This window comes from Hippocampus guttulatus, chromosome 1, assembly GCF_054856545.1.
Source record: "Hippocampus guttulatus isolate MCC_2025c chromosome 1, RoL_Hgut_1.0, whole genome shotgun sequence".
Classification (NCBI taxonomy): domain Eukaryota; kingdom Metazoa; phylum Chordata; class Actinopteri; order Syngnathiformes; family Syngnathidae; genus Hippocampus; species Hippocampus guttulatus.
In genome coordinates this window covers 29,726,767-29,749,439 of record NC_141261.1, presented here as the reverse complement: position 1 = coordinate 29,749,439, position 22,673 = coordinate 29,726,767, and the positions used below count along the sequence as shown (strand labels likewise).

Genomic DNA, 22,673 nt, shown 5'->3' with positions numbered 1-22,673 from the left:
GTTCTTGGTTTTACTGTTTGGTGCTTTCTACCGCCTTTATTACCGATTTGTCTTACTGTTTATTGTGCATGTTAAATTGCTCCATGTACAGCACTTTGTATGCAGCGATGGCTGTTTGAAAGTGCTCTATAAATACTGTTGACTTGACTTGAAGTTGCTCACTTTTTTTTTTTTTTTTTTGCTTTTTGTTTTTTTTATGAAAATACTTTAAAGGGGGGCGGCCCGGTAGTCCAGTGGTTAGCACGTCGGCTTCACAGTGCAGAGGTACCGGGTTCGATTCCAGCTCCGGCCTCCCTGTGTGGAGTTTGCATGTTCTCCCCGGGCCTGCGTGGGTTTTCTCCGGGTGCTCCGGTTTCCTCCCACATTCCAAAAACATGCATGTCAGGCTGATTGGACGCTCTAAATTCTCCCTAGGTGTGAGTGTGGGCGTGGATGGTTGTTCGTCTCTGTGTGCCCTGCGATTGGCTGGCAACTGATTCAGGGTGTCCCCCGCCTACTGCCCGGAGATGGCTGGGATAGGCTCCAGCACCCCCCGCGACCCTAGTGAGGATCAAGCGGTTCGGAAAATGGATGGATGGATGGATACTTTAAAGGCTACTCTGTGTTCACATTCCTGCAAATAAGCGGTACCTTGAGGAGAATATGAGCATGAAGTAGAGGCGCATCAAAAATATTTGTTTTCTGGCAAAAATTATGGAAACACCAGTCTCAGAGGATGTTCATTCAGTTGTTTAATTTTGTTTAAAAAAAAAAAAGACCACAGACCTAATGCAAAACTAAAGTCATTTCAAATGGCAACTTTCTTGCTATAAGAAACAATAAAAGCAATCAGGGGCGGGGGGGGGGGGGGGGGTGTACAGTAGTATTCAGTAAGTGCCAACTGTACTTGAATAATGAATAAAATAGTCAGAGATGTGTTCCTCGAGCCGGTCCTTGGCCTCGAGGACCGGCTCGAGGACCGAGGGGCGGTCCTTGGTCCTCGGCCTTGGAGTCAAGTCCTTGGTGTCAAGTCCTTGGCCTTGGGCTTGGCCTCGGATTGCTGGTTCTCGGACACAATGAGGGATTAGAGCCTCGAATCCCTTGTCTAAGGACCGTTAAAATCACGAAGGAATCTATTAAATTCCATCGAAAGAAATCCATATTGATGGCTTAACTCTGGCGCTTTAAGAGGGGCGGGTCTGCCACTGACAGGTGACAGTTAGCGCAACGTATAAAGAGCGGCATCACAGTTAGTTTCAATCACGGTTTGTTCCGTTCGCGATCGGCAGTTTAAATAGCGTGTAAAGCCTTTCTGTAACAGTGGTGTCTTTTATTTAGTTATTTTTGCACAGTCGTCACGTTTGTGCGTTCGCACTAGAATGTTCGTTTGAACCAAGTAATTTGCGTTACAGCTGGAGTCAATAATGTCGGCAGTTCACTTCCGGGTTTGGCCGTTGGGATTTGGAGTCCTTTTGCTCGATTCCAGTTTGCTGAATGCTTTCTCATGTTTGGAATAATGAATATTGATAATACATAGTTTAAAATCATGTTTGATTTAATTATTTATTATTATTATTGTGAAGTTGAAGGTATTAATTAATGTAGTATTAGTGGTAGTGGATATAATAGTAGTACTCAGAGAATGGTTAGAGATTCAGCCATCTCGTTACCTCTGCGACCCGCGTCCGAGACGCATAATTTTCCCACGGGACGCACAGTTCCAAATAATGTGCGTTTTTGGGACGCAAGGAAATTTCTCAATCAAAACAAATAAACAAACAAAAAAAACTACGGCAAGCCTGAGGATTTCACGGTAACAATCGTTACTTCTTCCTACTCCCTTGAGCATACAACTGTGATGATGTGTGTTTTCTTCTTTTATCTACTTTCTAATTTTCCTTACAAAATTTTTGTTTGACTTTTGTCAACCTGTTATTGTGTATACTATATATGCTCAATAAACAATAAACAAACAAAACAAACAAACAAACCGGTAGCATGTCGTTTCCGTGGCGTCATTTTAACGGTACCGAAAAATAGTTTAACCATAAAAGTCACCGCACACGAGTTGACTGTGTGATCAACGCGATTTCACTGCGCCTGTATGTGTGTTTGTGATGTGGTGTGGTGTGTGAGTGTGTTTCTTCTAATTTACTTTCGTTTTGTTTTCAGTGTTGGGGGGGGACACAACAGATGACGTTATGTGCGCATGCGGGTTGTTATTTTAGTCCGCAAACTGAGGAATCGCGCGGATGAAAGTTTGAGATGGCGGCGAAAAAAACTCACAAAGGTCTACTAATTACGACATTTAAGAAATGGGAATGCCAGTCTGATTTTTCGTATGAATCGTCCAAAGGGCGTATCACTAAACTCACCTGGAATGTATGCACAGAACACGAGAGCGAGATACGACGAGAGGCACGATTACGAGGCAAGTTGGTCATTAGATTTGTAGGCTAATCGTTATGAAAAATATTATGAAACAGTATTGGTTATTCTCTAATTTACTGGTTGTAGCATGGTAACTTTGTGAATAAAACATTCGTCACAAGGTGTAGTAATGCTAATGTTAACTGTTGGTAGAACTCATGATGACGTGTGTTAAATTCTTTCGTCAAACTGATCGTAGATTACACATGCATCGTCTTGGGAAGAGGATGTCAAGCCACATCAATACTTACCTGTATTAATGATTACCAGTCAATTAATCTTTGCAGTGTGAGATTGGAAAAAATACTCTGATGATGCCACATGAGTACACCAGTTTTTGATCCATTTATTTTTTGGAATAAACCTGGAGTACACAGCTGCTGATGTAATGTTCATTGTTAATGCATAGTTTTCAAACATTGACCCTTGAAACATTAGACTTTTGAGTTTCGGAATTCTTGATTATCAATATCCGTCAAAATAGAAAAATGGGTTCCCATGATGAACGTTTACGGAACCCAACATTTGTTATCGTGGTTTCCCATTGGGTAATCCGACGGAACCGAAAAACGGTTACCATGAATTTCCGAAATCCTCAGGCCTGCTCCTGAATTATTTAAAAATGTGCAGCATTTGTTTATCATTGTATGTATATGTTGTTGTTTGTGTTATTATCATATGCAATTGAATACGTAGACCCTTTCAGAATTTGAAATTTGGGACTCTCTCAATCCATAATGGCACTCATACTTTTCTGATCAGCGAGTCCCTGGGACTCGCTGCCGGTAAACTGTAAAATTATCACTGAGAGATTACCGCTTTTTCTGCAGTCAGTGATTGACTTCTATGCAAAGTCATTTCTCAACTTGTGTTCCGTGCCATGTCATGCCTGTTGAGTGTTGATTTACTTCATATTAAGAAACTACTGCACTAAAACATCCATCCATCCATCCATCCATTTTCCGAACCGCTTGATCCTCACTAGGGTCGCGGGGGGTGCTGGAGCCTATCCCAGCCGTCTTCGGGCAGTAGGCGGGGGACACCCTGAATCAGTTGCCAGCCAATCGCAGGGCACACAGAGACGAACAACCATCCACGCCCACACTCACACCTAGGGACAATTTAGAGCGTCCAATCAGCCTGACATGCATGTTTTTGGAATGTGGGAGGAAACCGGAGCACCCGGAGAAAACCCACGCAGGCCCGGGGAGAACATGCAAACTCCACACAGGGAGGCCGGAGCTGGAATCGAACCCGGTACCTCTGCACTGTGAAGCCGACGTGCTAACCACTGGACTACCGGGCCGCCCTGCACTAAAACATTAATTCATAAATGTATACCATATGATTTTATCTATTTTTTCTCAGTATAAATAACACGTACCCTGACTGTTCTACTCTTTGAATAAAAACACTTCATTCAAGCGTTAGGGAGTGCAAAAGGTTATGATGGAGGGGTGTTGCAAATCATGAAGACCTGCCAAGTGGTATGATAGCATTGTTTTATACATGTCCTCGGCTAGGCCTCAGTTTCAAAATCAGTCCTTGGTCCTTGGCCTTGGCCTCGGAGGCAAGTCCTTGGTCCTTGGCCTTGGCCTCGGAAAATTTCTCAAGTCCTTGGCCTTGGCCTTGCCCCGGAAAATTTTCCAAGTCCTTGGCCTTGGCCTTGGGCCCGGAGTCAAGTCCTTGGCCTTGGCCTCGGGCTCGGAGTCAAGTCCTTGGCCTTGGCCTCGGGTTGCCGGTCCTTGGACACAACACTGAAAATAGTAAACGTATACGGGAAAAAGGAGATGCTCTCAATTGGGGCTGGCGGGTGTTTGTAAATAAAGGGCAGCACAGTGGATTCATGGTTACCATGTCTGCCTCACAGGACTGAGGTCCTGAGTTTGCATGTTCTCCCCATGCTTGTGTGTTTCTTCTGGTACTTCAGCTTCCTCTCACATTCCAAAATCATGCATGTTAGTTAGGTTTGTTGAAGACTCCAAATTATATCTCTATAGAGTATATGAATGTGTGTGAATGGTTGTTTGTCTATGCCCTGTAACTGGCTAACAAGCAATCCAGGGTGTAACCTACCTGTAGATTAATCAAGATTAAGCAACAAGATTAATCACACATAACATCCAATTACTGAAACTAATTTATATTTTCAGCAATGCAACCCCCCCCCCCCCCCCCCCCCCCCCCCGCCACCCAAAAAAGAACTAGAATAAAGCTTGAGGCTTTGTGGGGATAGTTACTCTAGCCAGCGCTAGGGTTACCGGAAGTGACATTTTCGTAGACGACCAGCACGCTACGCTACAGAGACACTGTACAATTTCATTGCGCTATCCAACACAGTACATTCAATGGCGAGCAGTGTCCAGGACTTGAGGAGGAGGATTTTTACACACAGGATCTGACAGAAGCGGCCATTGTCAAACCTGATATGTTTGAGACGATTAATTTTCTAAGCTTTGAATTTGTCTGACATCTTTCCAAGGTCCTTAAAAATGTTGAAAATATGCTCGTAGAACTCTGTAATAAAATGGATCTGTAATAGCATAATGTTGATGGTGCCGTGCATTGCGTGAGAGTTATCCATCAGATGATAGCTCTACTACCATTTTCCTCTCTCTCACCCCTGGTACAAGCGTGGACATCTGACCTCCCTTTATCAGTCTTTCTAGTTTTCCTCTGTCAACGCCCGAGATGCTGCAGCCCCAGCTGCCATTCCAGTCGGAGACATTCTCTGAAAAATGACTGTTGCCACTATGGATTAGGATGCATCTACAGAAATACACCACCAGCTTCTTCGTTTACTCTGCCTTGATGAGGAGGTGCTTACCAGGAGGGTCAGAGTTAGTTCTCTATCCTTTCCTGTCATCATCATTCTCGATGAGGCCAGTGATGGCAAAATGGCGAGAACGATTCGGCACGTGGCATGTGGCAGCAGGGGAAGCCGCACAGGAAGTCGACGCTTGTACCGGAGGACTGGTGCATACATAGACTCTTGTAATGCCGACCAAACATCCATCCATTATCTGAACCGCTTATCCTCACCAGCATGGTTTTACAAAATCCAGTTTGCCCCTCAGATGCCAGGCTGGATGTTGTTGAAATCACTGGAGAAACCCAAGAACTTGATCCTTAGTCAGGTTTCTGGAGTTGAAAAAGTGCATGCTGCAGGAGGAAGATGACCTTTAACCTCCAATAGAAGGCTGGTAGACAAATAGCGGCAAGTGTGTTGATGGTCTCAGCAAGGGCCAGCTCCCTGCAGTGTCTTCATCAAATCTGATGTTATCGCCACTGGCCTTGTGGCTGTTCAGATCTTTGGAATCATGTGTTTTGAGGACAGGGACCACACAAGAGAAACCACACAAGAGAAGTCTTCCACAGCTGTGGCACTCTCCCAAGTCTCAGGCTTCTTCTTCAACACTTAAAGTGATGTATCGGTGGGATAAGACTTACCGTAATCTTGGCGCTGTTTACTTTTAGTCGGCACAAGAAAATAGTAGTTTGATAACTCTGTCAGAAGGATGATCAACACCGCACATGCATTGATGAACTCAGGCTAATATGCACTTCTCTAAAAAGACCTTTTTTTTTTCCTAAAAATGTCCAAGCAGAAAAGCTACTTCCAGTACAGTATGGAGAATACTCATTGAATTTTGTGCTGTCTCAATGAAGGCTAACGGTATGATCACCTTTGAAAGCACTTGGAAAATGCTCCGTGATCATAGTGATAAGCGATGCTGCTCACCACCCATGTTCCTCTAAAAAGGCGCAAGGGCAAATTCAGACAATGTGCCAATTTCTTAGTTGATGCGTTACATCCTCATTCTAACAAGCCACAAGCAGTGACTCATGTGGCTTGAAGCGTGTCCGTCCTTGGATGCCCCTTCTCAAGCAAAAACAGCAAAAGAAATGGCAGGAAGCTGTGCTGTCCCCCTCAAACAACTGATGGAAACCGTGAAGTGCACTCTGGGAACCAAATTACAAGATTAGGACGTGGCAAGTTAAAGGTTGCCAGCTCTTCCTGGGAATAGCCAAATGAACCTTGTCATCTCTTTAAAAGACTTCAACAGTTCATCCTTTCTTATCACTTACTATCAAGGAAAAGTGGAACACTACGATTGCCATATTTCTGCATGTTTACAGTACTTCACTTAGGAACTATTGAGTTTGCAATGACAGTCCTGTCCAGTCCTTTGGCAAACACAAAGCTTCTCCCTACAGCTGTTTGTGAAGTTGGCTGCATACCTTTTTTTTTAACACTTCATTGCTAGTGAGAGCAAAGCCTTGAAAATTGATTGTTCATACTGTATTTAACACTAATGCTGACCATCACCTTGTACACTCTGTTGGGAAATGCATGCCAAAAGCGCCTGCAGCAACACTCTGGGACAACAAATGGCCCGTATGTCACGGAGGGTCGTAATGACCTGCATCCTGGTTGAGAGGTTTCAGGGTCTCTTGTGATCGCCTGGCCACAGTAGAAAGAACAAGGGTCTAGTATTTCCCTCCAGGGTGTGTTCTTTCTCATTATTGAACCACTAGTCTCTCTTTGTTAGGAAACGATCAAAGAGAAACAAGCAAGATTTGATGTACAATGGCTGATGGATGAACAGTGCCCCCTGCTGGAAGAATAATTAAAACTCCACCGACTGGCTATCCCAGGGGTCGGCAACCCAACATGTTGAAAGAGCCATATAGGACAAAAAATATATATGTATGTCTGGAGCCGCAAAAAAAAAGCCTTCTATAAAACCTCTATAAAAGGAAACACATGCTGTATGTATGTAGGAGACTGGACTGTCTCAGAAATGTTTATGTTATTGATTCCTTTGTTGTGTGTTCACAAACGCACTCATAGAATTTGTTTTGTGATTTCCTCGCTTGATTTTTTGTTTTGGTGCATTATTTTCGTTTTTCTTAGTGTCAGTGAAGTGATCATGAATTTCCGTTTTTCGGAGGCTGTCTTTGAACGCCTCTCGAGTTAAACGAGCTGAAGAGGCACGGAGTCAGACGCAGACGTGTCTGTGTTTGTCGAGGCTGTTCAAAGCATAAATAAGGTGTACGTTTTTAAAAAACCAACACCACAACTCTCAATTTTCGGAGCTGCGACATGTATCTATATCTATTTGAGCTATATTAGCCTACTATCAAAATCTTATTCCATTTTCAAACATTTTTTATAAAGCTCCAGGGAGCCACTAGATGTCGCTAAAGAGCCACATGCGGCTCTGGAGCCGCGTGTTGCCGACCCCTGGGCTATCCAATAGATAAACAGAAAATTGATCACTCTTTCCAGCTACCTATAAAACCTGACTTCAACAACTGTAGTGAGATTGTACTGAATGATTGACAACCACAAGCTGTTTTGATACTGATGAGATCAATTAAGTTGTTAAATCGAGTGATCATTAAACATAAATTGTTATCTAAATTGCTGATGTTCAGTCCGCTCCATATCTTGGTTTTAATTGTTGACATTGCAGAAAATTCTGTTTCACAAGATAAAATGTTGGAAATGCAGGCAAGGTATTCAATTCTTTATGGGCAGGTTTTAGGCCTTTCAGAGACACCACGTTGAGCAAGCTTTGTGCATTAGAATATCCGATAGCGCTAAACCTGCATTTTAATTTGGAGTGCTGATATTGTCTCTTAAATGCAATTATTCTTTTCTTGAAAGTTGTGTGTGTGTGTGTGTGTGTGTGTGTGTGTGTGTGTGTGTAAAACGGTGTTTTTCAAACCCTGTGCCTGTCTTGCGGCACAGGCATACAAAAATATCCAATTTGTATGCCTGTGCGGTCTATCGCCCAGAAAATAATCGTGTAGTACCCTCCCAAACCGCTAGGGAGCAGCAACAGGATCATGGATCATGTATTGACACATTCAATAGAAAACTAACAGATATGCTCAGTTACTACAACGATAAGAAAACACGAATAATATGCGGTGACTTTAACATTGACTTATTAAACCCAAATGGACACAAAAAAACAACTGACTTCATAAATACTATGTACAGCAACAGCTTTTTCCCAGTAATCCTGAAACCTAGCAGAATAACAGTTGACACGGCCACATTAATAGATAACATATTTATAAATAAGATTGATCATAAAATGGAAAGTGGACTTCTCATTAATGACATAAGTGACCACCTACCTGTCTTTGCAGTTTTTCATAATTATTTTGATAGAAAAGCTAAGTCAACAACTCACATAAGAGAAATAAGACTAAGAACCCAACGCTCCATCGATGCCTTTAAGCAAGACCTAGAAAAACAAAACTGGACCGAGGTCTACTCAAACGAAGACCCAAATACAGCGTTTGAAGTATTTCAGTCTACCATAATCTCCTTATATGATAAACATTTTCCATTAACTAAAGTCTCCAAAAAGTATAAAGACCCAAGTAAGCCATGGATAACGAAAGGCATAGAAAACGCATGTAAAAAGAAAAACAATTTATATAAATTGTTTTTTAAATTGAGAACTGAAGAAGCAGAAAAAATATATAAGACCTATAAAAATAAACTAGTAAATATTATAAGAACCAGTAAAAGAGATCATTATCATGCACTATTAGAGCAGAATAAAAGTAACACACAAGAAATATGGAAAATACTTAACCAAGTAATCAGAAATAGTCCTAAAAAAATGCATTATCCAGAGTATTTTATCAAAGGCAAAAATACTATTTTGGAAAAAACTGCAGAAATAGCAACTGAATTTAATGAGAATTTTGTCAACATCGGCAGTAACCTAGCAAAACAAATTCCTGATCCAACAAACTTGTTTGAAATAGATAGATACGTAGAAAAAAACTCCTCCACGATGTTCCTTACTGCTGTAAAACAAGAAGTATCAAATATTCTAAAAACCTTTAAAAATAAAAAGTAAACTGATTGATTTAATATTGATATGACAATAATAAAGCAGATTATAGAATATGTAGTGCGACCTTTCACGCACATATGCAACCTGTCATTCAAAGCTGGTATCTTTCCATCAAAAATGAAAATTGCTTAAGTTATTCCAATCTATAAAAGTGGAGAAAGACATCTGTTTACAAATTATAGACCAATATCACTACTACCACAATTTTCAAAAATATTAGAAAAACTATTTTCTCGCAGACTTGATAGCTTTATACAAAAGCATGCGCTGTTAAGTGAGAATCAATATGGCTTCAGGGAAAAACGGACCACCTCAATGGCAGTTATGGAGTTTGTGGAAGCAATAGCCACTAATATAGACAACAAAGAATTTACTGTTGGGGTTTTCCTAGATCTAAAAAAAGCTTTTGACACAATAGATCATAGTATATTATTGAAAAAACTAGAAAGATATGGCATTAGAGGTGTAGCTTATAAATGGATAAAAAGTTATTTAGAAAACAGATATCAGTACGTGCAACTCAACAATAAAAAAACGAATCAACTAAAAATCACTCACGGAGTTCCTCAGGGGTCAGTGCTTGGTCCAAAACTATTCATCTTATATATAAATGATATCTGCAAGGTCTCAAAACAATTTAAATGTGTCCTATTTGCTGATGATACAACTTTCTACTGTTCTGGAATAAATCTGAAACAGCTCCTGACAACCGTAGAAAACGAATTAAACAAATTAAAAAACTGGTTCGACAGAAATAAATTGTGACTTAACCTGAAAAAATCGAAGTTAATTGTTTTTGGCACAAGACCAATCAAACACCAAGCTAAAATTATGGTAAACTCAATTGAGATAGAAAGAGCGTATGAAACCAAGTTTCTCGGATTAGTAATAGACTCAAAACTATGTTGGAAGCCACATATCGATAACGTAAAAAGAAAAATAGCCAAAACCGTAGGGATCCTCTACAAAACCAAGGAAGTGCTAAATAAGAGATCTTTGTACACATTATACACTTCATTATTATTACCATATATGACCTACTGTGTGGAAATATGGGGAAATGCCTGCAAAACAAACACACTCCCTATTCTAAAACTACAAAAAAAAGCAACTTGAATTATTAATAGATCAAAATATACGGAACCCACAAATCCACTATTTATCAAATTAAATACAATGAAATTTTATGACCTGGTTGACTTTAAAATCGCCCAATTAATGTACAAAGCACACAATAACCTGCTCTGCCAAAACATTCAGAAGTTTTTTGAAATTCGAGAAAGCAGCTATGATTTAAGAGGTACCAACTTATTCAAAAAACTCAAAACAAGAACAAACATCAAGCAAAGAAGTGTATCTATCAAAGGTGTTAATCTGTGGAATAATTTCGAAACGGACCTGAAAATGAGTAAATCGCTTGCTGAGTTCAAAAACAAATTCAAAAAAATAGTACAAACAACCTACATCAATCAGAGTTAAAATGATAAATTCTAAACATTAAATATAATGATAAATCAGAACTAAGTTGATAAATAGAGAAAGGTATTGAAATATCCATTATGAATACAAGAGAAAATTGACACAAGAGTGCCAGGGTGTGGATGTATATAATCCCGATACAAACCAAAAGTTGTAAAAATATCACGGTTAAGGGTAAAGTATGAGCCTTAATGGAGACTTCTTTCTTCTTACTTTTTTTCTTTTCTGATTGATATAAAAATGATTTATTAGATATAAACACATAACGGGGTAGGACTAGATAAGTTTTTTACTTCTTCCTACTCCCTTGAACATAATAACTGTGTTGAATGAAGACTGATTTCTTTCTTTTTACTATTTTATCTACCTTATTTTCTGTCAAATTATTACTGTATATGTTTTATGTTCAATAAACAACAACAACAACAACAACAACAACAACAGCTGGCCAATTGCCTTGTGTTCGACCACGAGAAACAAGCAAATTTGTGCCGCATGAATGCAGGACGACAGTGAAACAATAAATATGAAAGATTATAAAATACTTTTTTCTATGTGTTCAATTGATTCCAATTCAAGCTGTTATAACGTCATTCTTCAATGTTAAAAACGGTTATAGCAGTGGTCCTCAACTAGAAATGCTGTAGGTCCACTTTTTTTTTTTTTAATAAGACCAAGGTCCGGTCCCATGCACAGCGGTCACGGGGAGCAGGGCTATATGCCCATTTAGTATGGTCAAGCCAAGCTTATACAAATCAACACTCCTCACAACCAACCAATAATGGGGTGCATGAAAATAACAATTATTCACTTTGCCAGTACACAGCAAATAATGAGAGGTATTGTGTTGAGGCACAGGAACTCTTTTATTTTGTTAAATTGTGCCTGCTTAATAATAGAAATAGCCCTTTGAGGGAAATAAGTCATTTTTACTTTAAATTTGTTAAACAGTAGTTGTCTTTTTTTCCCATAATTTAACAAAAACAAAACAAAATACTAATTTTACCAAAATAAATACTAAACATGAAAACAAAAATATCCTTTTCATTTGTACAATTCCCCTTTTCACATCCCCTCTGAAATCACTTAAAAAATATATCAGAAGAGGAGTTAAGAACCATTTTAAATACTGACACAAGGGAGCACAGGAATGTGCAGTGCTGTTCTTCCACTATAGGTGAATGCAATGTCTGAGGTATGCAAATATTATTTGAGGACGCCATTGTGATGTTCATTTACCATGTTGCGGTGTTCTGCTGTTAAACAGCTGCAAAGATCCCCGGGTAGACGGGAGCAAAACTGCACACAATCGAAACCTCCCGCGATTCGTCTTGCCTAATTGTCTGTGTGCGGCTCTCCTGGGCTGAAGCTGTGAGCACACTGTGGCGTCGCGCATGCGTCTGTTTCCTGACACAATCATCCATTTTGAATGCGTGTGTATTGGGATAGACGCGTGCTGACGCTTATGTATGGGCACACCTTAAGTTCAGAGGAGCCAATCAGCGCATCGTACATGCTGACGCTTATGTATGGGCACACCTTAAGTTCAGAGGAGACAATCAGCGCATCGTTATCGCCGACATGCCCTGCTCAGCCAGGGTCCCCAGTTAGTCAAACATTATCCACACACAGTCGCGCTGCTGCGGTCCTCTGCAATACATCTGTTAGTGCACGCAAAGAATACAACGGATAATTTTAACAAGCGATCGCGGTAATGCGCAGATTATAGTCCAAAAATATAAAATGTATAACGTAAAAATCACTTTATTATTTATTATTTTATACAATTTGCCGAGGGTCCGGACAGAGGAGGTCCGGACAGAGGATGTCGGCGGTCCGGTCGTGGATCGCGGTCCGCCAGTTGAGGAAGACTGGGTTATAGTAACAATATAACCCGTTAATTATTAAAATACGTTTTTTTCCCCACATTTTCAGCGAGTGGTGTGCTGCGAGATTTTTTCAATGAAAGAAGTGTGCCTTGGCTCAAAAAAGTTTGAAAAACACTGGTGTAAAACGACTTTTGGACTTAATTTTGTTCTACCGTTTGACCAAATGGAGGCAGATGATGCACCCGAATTTCTTTCAGACCCTTGGCTTTAAATATTTTTGATCCGTCTCTTTGTGCAGCCAAATCTCAAATGCCCCTCAGATTTAGAGCAGTGTTTACTTTATTTCATGTCCAAGCAAGACCCTCGATGCTTGAGTTACTGTACCTGCAGGTCAAATGCTACACCACTGCGGTTCAGCTTGTCCCAATTTTCAATGGCTCTTACCTTCCAGATGAATCAGGGCACAAACGCAGCTACTTTATTTTCTTCATTTTTCAAAGCAATATTTTCTCATACTGGTACTGTTTTTCTTCAACCCTGTTGGCTCAGCAAGCAAAACTCTCATGACACCGGAATAATGAAAAAAAAACCCTTAAACATCTTTAATGGGTTACAAGGATCAACCCTGACTAAATCTTACACAACAACCACTCACCAGCAGAGCCTTATATCAGCAAGTGAAACCGTATCTGTGTGTGTTTGGACTCTATGCTTTGGTAGGCAGAGTGTCGGGCCCGCGCTCTTCCCCTCAGCTCGGGTGTGCACAGACGGGGGCTGGTCCTCCGCCTCGGACACTGCGCGGCGATTGGAGAGCGCGGGCAGGGCCCAGGAGCCTCCCCCATTTGACACACTTTCAGCGCTGCACCAAGCGGCATGACTTTCACTAGACTCCAAGGGCGGGCAGTACACCTTCAGGAGTAAACAAACAAATATGGAGGCCGTCGGAGTGCAAGTGTACAGACCCTGCTCATTTGACCGTGTGTGAGTATGGCGACACAGCGGCTCAGATATTACAGGCATGTGTTAAAACAAGGGATTGTGAAGTCCCGTTGGAACATAGGTTAATCTTGTGCTGTTTGTGTTGGGACAGATTTAACTCCTCCAAATCAGCATTAAGTGATGAATGAACACAAATAGTCTCCATACATCCACTTTTAAGCTCAAGAAGACCAATAGGATGTCTTGCCAATGTTTGGACGATGCTTTTTAGATGCGGCCGTTTTACCATCAGTGCCCAATTCCACCATTCATCACTTTAAAGGGTTTATCTGGCCGGGATGGTCCGATTCGCACGAACCAATTCAATATAGGATTTTGTTTTGTTCAAATCAGGCAAATATTAGCTTGCAATTGTATCAAATTGTTTTGGAGGAATTAGTAAATGACTACTCTCAAAATGCCCCTTTCTAGTCAATTCAGCCACACCTCCCCTCCCTTTTTCCCATATCTTGGACGGAGTCGGTGGAGGAACCTGACACAATTCTCCCATTCAAAATCATTGTACATACATTGCTAATAATTTACAAAAACAGCGACGAATCAGCACCAAAACGTATATGGACATCTCTACTTATGGCCATTTCATCCTCTGAAATTATCACAAGGATTAGACTCTCTACCGCGGGCCGATAAACTTATGAGGAAATGAGCAGCTTTATGCAGATTTGCTTTCTTTGATATTCGCCCAAGATAGGAACATGCGGCTTTAGCAAGAGACATGAATATATATGAATATATGCGCATTATTTGCTTTTGCGGGCCACATCCAAAATGCTGAGTGCTGGATCTGGCCCCCAGGCCTTGGGTTTGACACCTGGGATCTTTAGAGCATTCCAGTCAACTAGAAAATCACAAAATTGAAAATGCATGTACCGAAAATGGAAAGAAAGTTCCTAAAGTGTCCTTTTTGTGTGTGCCTTTTCTCAGCTACCCGATATCCACTCACTAAGATAAGAATTCACTTATTTAAGGGCTGAATTGAACAATGCTTCAAGGTTCTTGTATCCTCCACCACCTGTCCAAAATTGAATTTGCACTTCCAATCATTTGTGATTGATCCCTTAAACGCTGTATTTCTTCTTCACCATTGTTTGTCAAATGTCATTTGACCAATGCAACTGACTCGGCTAATTTCATATTGAAGATTCACAGATATATTTCATGTAGCTTTTCACATGCTTGTGGACTGAAAAATGAGGTTTCAGTTGCAGAGCTCGGTTTTATTTACATGTGCCTTGTTTTGTGACCACTTGATGGCAGCAGCGGTGTCTTTAACCTCAGGAACTGAGTTGACGGCATACCTCAGATTTTGGACTTGAGTATGTGAGCCTTCCTAAGGAAGTACTGTATGTATCCTTGTACTGTATTTAAAAATAAGAGTGAACATTTTTTGTGTTGCTTTGATACAAGCTACATGGGCTCTTCACTAACTTTGCCACTGGTAGCACAGGTCCAGCTAACTTTCTCAGTTGCTTGCACCAGCAAATGATTTGCTTGTCCCCTTTTTCTGTTCATTTCACTGCACACCGAGCATATTGATGAATAGATGTGTTAATTGGTGTACTATAGTTTCGTATGATCCTGACAGTGACTCAAATTATTAGACTTGAAAAATATTACATAAGTGAATAGGAAATATGTTTGCAACAGGCAACACTTGACAAAACAGGTTGTTTCTTTTCCATCATTGCTGTGTAAAAGAAGACCATTTTGGTCGCAGTGGATTTCTTTCAGTCATTCCGGGGGGTTAATAACATGCAAACTCATGCAAAGGTATTGACGAATGGTGACTCTTGGTGATATTTTGCATCCAAGTCGCAAATGGTGTCGTACCCTACACTACCGTGCTCTTTCACCTGACTTCCTTGCAAACAGCGAGGATTTATTTCCTACTCAGTGATAGTGCGAATGCTTGTCTGGCTCTAATTGTGCTCTAATTGACCGATGGACCAATCCAGGTTGGAGTCTGTGTTTTGCCTGAACTCAGCAGGAATAGGATTTAAGATCTCCACATCTTGGTAAAGCACAGGTGTCAAACTTGAGGCCCAGGGGCCAGATCCGGCTCACCACGTCATTTCATGTGGACTGCAAAAGCAAATCATCTGAGTCAATTTGCATGATCTTTGCTAAAATCTGTACTGAAATCTCAAATTGTCATGTGGACTAAACGTTGAGATTTGGTATAATTTTTTTTACCCTGTTTACAGTCAGTTGAACAATAATTGAACAAATTATTAGAGCTGACTTGACTGTTTTCAAAACTACTAATCCATCAATTTGTTGTGTAAAAGTAATAATGCGATGAGACGATTCAACGGTTATTTGTTTTCACTGTTATAACGGCGGGAAGACGTCATTTCAAAGTGGCTCGCAACGAAAATGAGTGACCTGTGGTAAAGGGTAGACGATAGAGAAAATAGATGCATTTTCTTGTATTTTGCCTTAATTATGACTGGGCAGTCTAATCCTGAGTTCATTTGTAGAGCCAAAATCCAATGCTGCTCTTCACAACACATCTTAAGTATTCTCCAAGGTTTTTTTTTCCAATTGTCATAAAATGAGCTTGTTCAGTTGAAATATACAAGAGATAAAGGATTACAGCACACTTAAAGTCCATTCAGACTCTGGTTGAAGTTATATGTTCTGTCTCATGCAAATGTTGAGTACTGCTTTTGTTTCCATGACACCCAGAGGCAGAGTTGGAGCGTTCAACTAAAGAGTGGCGACTCAGTGTTGCCAACTTAGCATCTTTGTTGCTATAATTAGTGACTTTTCTAACACTTCCAGCAACTATTTATCAAAAAACAGACACGCAAAAAATCGGCAGGCCTTTTGTGGCTTGACTGCAGACTTCTGGAAACCTTCAAATTTGACACAAAAATAAAAAATTGATTGAATAATCGCGATTTCAGTTACTCCCAAAATATTTGTGATGAATACTTTTTTCATAATGAAGCGGCCCTAAGCAGACAGGCAACATTATTTATGGCTCATGAATTTTTAAATTATCGGTCAATAAGTTAGACTTGTCTTTTTCTCTGCAATGTAGTCCATGCTTCAAAAGCCGAACTATAAAGAATTTCATGGTTTGGTTCGCATTTTTTTTAACACACACACACACATACCACACACAAATACAATACTACAATCAAGTTATTGGTTTTCATCAGTACTTTCAGTGCCACATGATGAATTTTACTTCTTTTAAATTACAATATACTGTATACGTGATACAAATTGGTTGGCTATGTAAGGCCTAGACACCCCTGTTCAAATGCCACGGTTTTGCGATGTAAGAAAATGAGATCAAGACAAACAGTTTTGAAACATCCACGATTAATGAGACTGGGGCGTGCTGGCCATTGGAAATTTGTGGAAGATATGTCCCCTTCTGGAAAAGTGACACAACTGCACCAATGTGGTTGCACAAGTGTGCACACCCTCTTATCGTTGTGGCTGTCTTCATAATTACCGTTAACTAATCTCATTTAAACAGGGTATGTGAGTCAGTCCACACTTGCCACCGTTAAAAGTCCCTCTGATTAACCCCAAATAAAGTTCAGATGTTCCCTCTGATTAACTCCAAATAAAGTTCAGATGTTCTAGTAGGCTTTCTCCAAGACATTTTTGTCGTCACATCTTGTAGCACAAGCAATGGTGGTCACAGAGTTTTCACAGGAATAGAGGGAGGAAAAAAACATTGCTGCATATTGATATGAACAGTATCTGTTTCCTCGTTATTGTGAGAAATTATGAACATGATCTTTAATTGCGGGACAAATAAAGGATATCTTAATTATCCATCCATCCATCCATTTTCCGATCCGCTTATCCTCACAAGGGTCGCGGGGGGTGCTGGAGCCTATCCCAGCCGTCTTTGGGCAGTAGACGGGGGACACCCTGAACCGGTTGCAACCAATCGCAGGGCACAGACAGACGAATAACCATCCACGCTCACACTCACACCAAGGGACAATTTAGAGTGTTCAATCAGCCTGCCATGCATGTTTTTGGAATGTGGGAGGAAACTAGAGTACCCGGAGAAAACCCACGCGGGCCCGGGTAGAACATGCAAACTCCACACAGGGAGGCCACTGATCTTCAAATCCATCCATCCATCCATCTTCTACCGCTTATCCGGGGCCGGGTCGCGGGGGCAACAGCTTTAGCAGGGAAGCCCAGACTTCCCTCTCCCTAGCTACTTCTTCCAGCTCTCCCCGGGGGATCCCGAGGCGTTCCCAGGCCAGCTGGGTGACATAGTCACTCCAGCGTGTCCTGGGTCTTCCTCGGGGTCTCCTCCCAGTGGGACATGCCCGGAACACCTCACCAGGGAGGCGTTCAGGAGGCATCCGAATCAGATGCCCAAGCCACCTCATCTGGCTCCTCTCGATCTGGAGGAGAAGCGGCTCGACTCTGAGCCCCTCCCGGATGACCGAGCTTCTCACCTTATCTCTAAGGGAGAGCCCGGACACCCTGCGGAGAAAACTCATTTCGGCCGCTTGTATCCGGGATCTCGTTCTTTCGGTCACGACCCATAGCTCGTGACCATAGATGAGGGTTGGAACGTAGATCGACCGGTAAATTGAGAGCTTCGCCCTTCGGCTCAGCTCCTTCTTCACCACGACAGACCGATACAACGTCCGCATCACAGCAGACGCTGCACCGATCCGCCTGTCGATCTCTCGCTCCCTCCTGCCCTCACTCGTGAACAAGACCCCAAGATACTTAAACTCCTCCACTTGGGGCAAGATCTCTCCCCCGACCCGGAGGGGGCACTCCACCCTTTTCCGACTGAGGACCATGGTTTCAGATTTGGAGGTGCTGATTTTCATCCCAACCGCTTCACACTCGGCTGCGAAACGCTCCAGTGAGAGTTGGAGAGCCCCGTTTGAAGGAGCCAACAGCACCACATCATCTGCAAAAAGCAGGGATGCAATACTGAGGCCACCAAAACGGACGCCCTCAACGCTTCGGCTGCGCCTAGAAATTCTGTCCATAAAGATTATGAACAGAATCGGCGACAAAGGGCAGCCTTGGCGGAGTCCTACCCTCACTGGAAACGATTCCGACTTACTGCCGGCAATGCGAACCAAACTCTGACATCGGTGGTATAGTGACCGAATAGCCCGTATCAGGGGGTTCGGTACCCCATACCCATGAAGCACCCCCCACAGAACTCCCCGAGGGACACGGTCAAACGCCTTCTCCAAGTCCACAAAACACATGTAGACTGGTTGGGCGAATTCCCACATACCCTCGAGGACCCTGCTAAGGGTGTAGAGCTGGTCCACTGTTCCACGGCCGGGACGAAAACCACACTGCTCCTCCTCAATCTGAGGCTCGACTTCCTGACGGACCCTCCTCTCCAGCACCCCTGAATAGACCTTACCAGGGAGGCTGAGGAGTGTGATCCCTCTGTAGTTGGAACACACCCTCCGGTCCCCCTTTTTAAAAAGAGGGACTACCACCCCGGTCTGCCAATCCAGAGGCACTCTCCCCGTTGACCACGCGATGTTGCAGAGGCGTGTCAACCAGGACAGCCCCACAACATCCAGAGCCCTGAGGAACTCCGGGCGGATCTCATCCACCCCTGGGGCCCTGCCACCGAGGAGCTTTTTAACCACATCGGTGACTTCAACCACAGAGATAGGAGAGCCCACCTCAGGGTCCTCAGACTCTGCTTCCTCCAAGGAAGACGTGTTGGTGGAGTTGAGGAGGTCTTCGAAGTACTCTGCCCACCGGTTCACAACGTCCCGAGTCGAAGTCAGCAGTGCCCCATCCCCACTGTACACAGTGTTAGTGGTGCACTGCTTCCCCCTCCTGAGACGTCGGATGGTGGACCAGAATTTCCTCGAAGCCGTCCGGAAGTCGGCTTCCATGGCCTCACCGAACTCTTCCCACGCTCGGGTTTTTGCCTCGGCGACCACCGAAGCTGCGTTCCGCTTGGCCAGTCGATACCCGTCAGCTGCCTCTGGGGTCCCACAGGCCATAAAGGCTCGATAGGACTCCTTCTTCAGCTTGACGGCATCCCTTACTGCTGGTGTCCACCAGCGAGTACGAGGGTTGCCGCCACGACAGGCACCAACCACTTTACGGCCACAACTCAGATTGGCCGCCTCAACAATAGAGGCACGGAACATGGTCCACTCGGACTCAATGTCCCCCGTCTCCCCCGGAACATGGGAAAAGCTCTGTCGGAGGTGGGAGTTGAAACTCCTTCTGACAGGGGATTCCGCCAGACGCTCCCAACAAACCCTCACAATACGTTTGGGTCTGCCAGGACGGACCGGCATCTTTCCCCACCATCGGAGCCTACTCACCACCAGGTGGTGATCAGTTGACAGCTCCGCCCCTCTCTTCACCCGAGTGTCCAAAACATGCGGCCGCAAATCCGATGATACAACCACAAGGTCGATCATCGAACTACGGCCCAGGGTGTCCTGGTGCCAAGTGCACATATGGACACCCTTATGTTTGAACAAGGTGTTCGTTATGGACAGTCCGTGACGAGCACAGAAGTCCAATAACAAAACACCACTCGAGTTCTGATCGGGGGGGCCGTTCCTCCCAATCACGCCCCTCCAGGTCTCACTGTCATTGCCCACGTGAGCATTGAAGTCCCCCAGCAGAACAAGGGAGTCCCCAGCAGGAGTACTCTCCAGCACACCCTCCAAGGACTCCAAAAAGGGTGGGTATGCTGAGCTGCCGTTTGGTGCATATGCACAAACAACAGTCAGGACCCGTCCCCCCACCCGAAGGCGGAGGGAAGCAACCCTCTCGTCTACCGGTGTGAACCCCAATGTACAGGCACTGAGCCGGGGTGCAATGAGTATGCCCACACCTGCTCTGCGCCTCTCACCATGAGCAACTCCAGAGTGGAAGAGAGTCCAACCCCTCTCGAGAGAACTAGTACCAGAACCCAGGCTGTGTGTGGAGGCAAGTCCGACTATATCCAGTCGGAACTTCTCTACCTCACACACCAGCTCGGGCTCCTTCCCTGCCAGAGAGGTGACATTCCATGTCCCAAGAGCTAGCTTCTGCAGCCGAGGATCGGACCGCCAGGGTCCCCGCCTTTGGCTGCCGCCCAGCTCGCATTGCACCCGACCCCTTTGACCCCTCCCACGGGTGGTGAGACCATGAGAAGGAGGACCCACGTTGCCTCTTCGGGCTGAGCCCGGCCGGGCCCCATGGGTGTAGGCCCGGCCACCAGGCGCTCGCCAACGAGCCCCACCTCCAGGCCTGGCTCCAGAGGGGGGCCCCGGTGACCCGCCTCCGGGCAAGGGAAACTGAGTGCCATCGATTTTGTCTGTCATAAGGGGTTTTGTGAGCCGTGCTTTGTCTGGTCCCTCACCTAGGACCTGTTTGCCATGGGTGACCCTGCCAGGGGCATAAAGCCCCAGACAACTTAGCTCCTAGGATCATTGGGACACACAAACCCCTCCACCACGGTAAGGTGACGGCTCCCGGAGAGGTGATCTTCAAATAAATATCATTAATCATTAATAATGACATCATATCATTAAAGGTAATTTGAGTAAATTTGTTGTTTCAGAAGTTCTCATGGAACTGGTAGCCCTTTATGCACGCCCTTCACATTCTTAAACTTAAAGTGCTTTCAGTCGGCTCTGTGTGCTAGCCAGAGTGTGGATTCCAGACACTCTGGCTCCTACCACTGAAATCGAGGTCGCTGAATGGGTTTTTGGTAATAAGAACACTTTCGGGGATGGCTTGAGAACATTTCAGGGAAGCTTCAGATCTCCTAAAATAGGCCTAACGATGCCATTCTGCTCGTCTTTTCACTGTTACAGGGGATGAACACTCTTTGACAGATCCCATGATGACTCCTCATCAGATAGCAAGTGCTTTTTCACTTGGGTGTAAATAGCATTTGTAAATGTTGTCCATATTTTGAATCTCAGGTCTTAGGCAAGACGAAAGAAATTATGAATAGTTCAGTGTATGAGTCAGTGTTAAAAACAAAGCCTGCTATAGAGAAATAATCATTTTAAAAATGACAGGGAAAGTGCAGTGGAACATCTTAACTTTATTTGGTGTTCAAAGCTTGAAATAAGCAGTTTACGATTCAAAATTTGCATTTTGCGCCTCATGAAAATACATTGAATACCAAAATGACACAGCTTTTCTAGTTTTCTGCGGAGACTATCCCAAAGGTTTTGCTGGGCTGCAGGCATGCACGTTAATGTGTTGCAAGGCCCTTACCTCACCCATGCATGGATTCTACTTGTACCTCAAAAGCTCGCTAGCAACAAGCTTCCGCTGGTTACTAGTGAGTCAATTAACCCTCCTGTTGTCCTCATTTCCTGTACACACCCTGTGTCCTCCGGGTCAAAATGACCCATCTTCACTAAACCCCCCAAATAAGCAGCTACATTGAATTTTAAACACCAAATGTCATATTACTTGAAGAAACAACTTGTCCTTCACCACATTATGTGTGATATAGTTCTCCCTCTTCACTTGGATTTCTATAGTTTAAGAAAAGGAAAAAATGTGTGAAAATGAGTTATGGATGCATTTGTATTCATTCCAATGACTAAAGTTTCTTTCTTTTTTTTTCCTCCAGTAAACTATTTAGGACAATACAATACAAGACAAAAATATGAAAAGTAATATAACCCATTCAACTAATTAGCACATGTAGCGCAGTATGCAAGTGCACAGCCTTTGCAGATATATTTCTTTCACCTACAGCACACAGTATGTGTTTTACAGTCCTTCTTTTGAGGGCAGAACTGGCATTTCTTCTTCTTACTTGCCCTCGCTGGGGAAGTGGCTGTGGAAGGTGGATCATCAGGTTTCTCAGGAGCTCCTGTACGTTTTGTTCTGCATGCCTGCCTTGTTGGTTGTATACAATACAATACATACAATACATGCTGATTTATATAGCGCTTTCACAACAGCGACAGCTGTAACAAAGCGCTTCACAAAACAGTTAACATAAAGTAAAATAATAAACACAACACATAACATAAAACACGGACAGTCGTGCAGTCCTAACCGCTTTTCCGTCACACGCTTTGTTGTTTGAAGCAGTTTGAGATGAAAGAGG

At 43.2% G+C, this 22,673-nt stretch overlaps 1 protein-coding gene across 2 annotated transcripts in view; it reads left to right on the top strand.

The window, feature by feature from the left end:
• The window catches only part of mitfb (melanocyte inducing transcription factor b), a 55,470-nt gene that overhangs the window by 5,725 nt on the left and 27,072 nt on the right, over positions 1-22,673 (top strand). Inside the window, exon 1 of one of the 2 annotated variants that reach the window (XM_086125369.1) lies at positions 13,496-13,585. The exons of the other annotated variant lie outside the window; for it this stretch is intronic. Within the exon in view, the coding sequence (XP_085981495.1) occupies positions 13,536-13,585 (50 nt within the window). The 5' untranslated portion in view covers positions 13,496-13,535. Of the gene's footprint in view, positions 1-13,495; positions 13,586-22,673 lie in introns of those variants that run through there. 2 annotated transcript variants of the gene reach the window in all.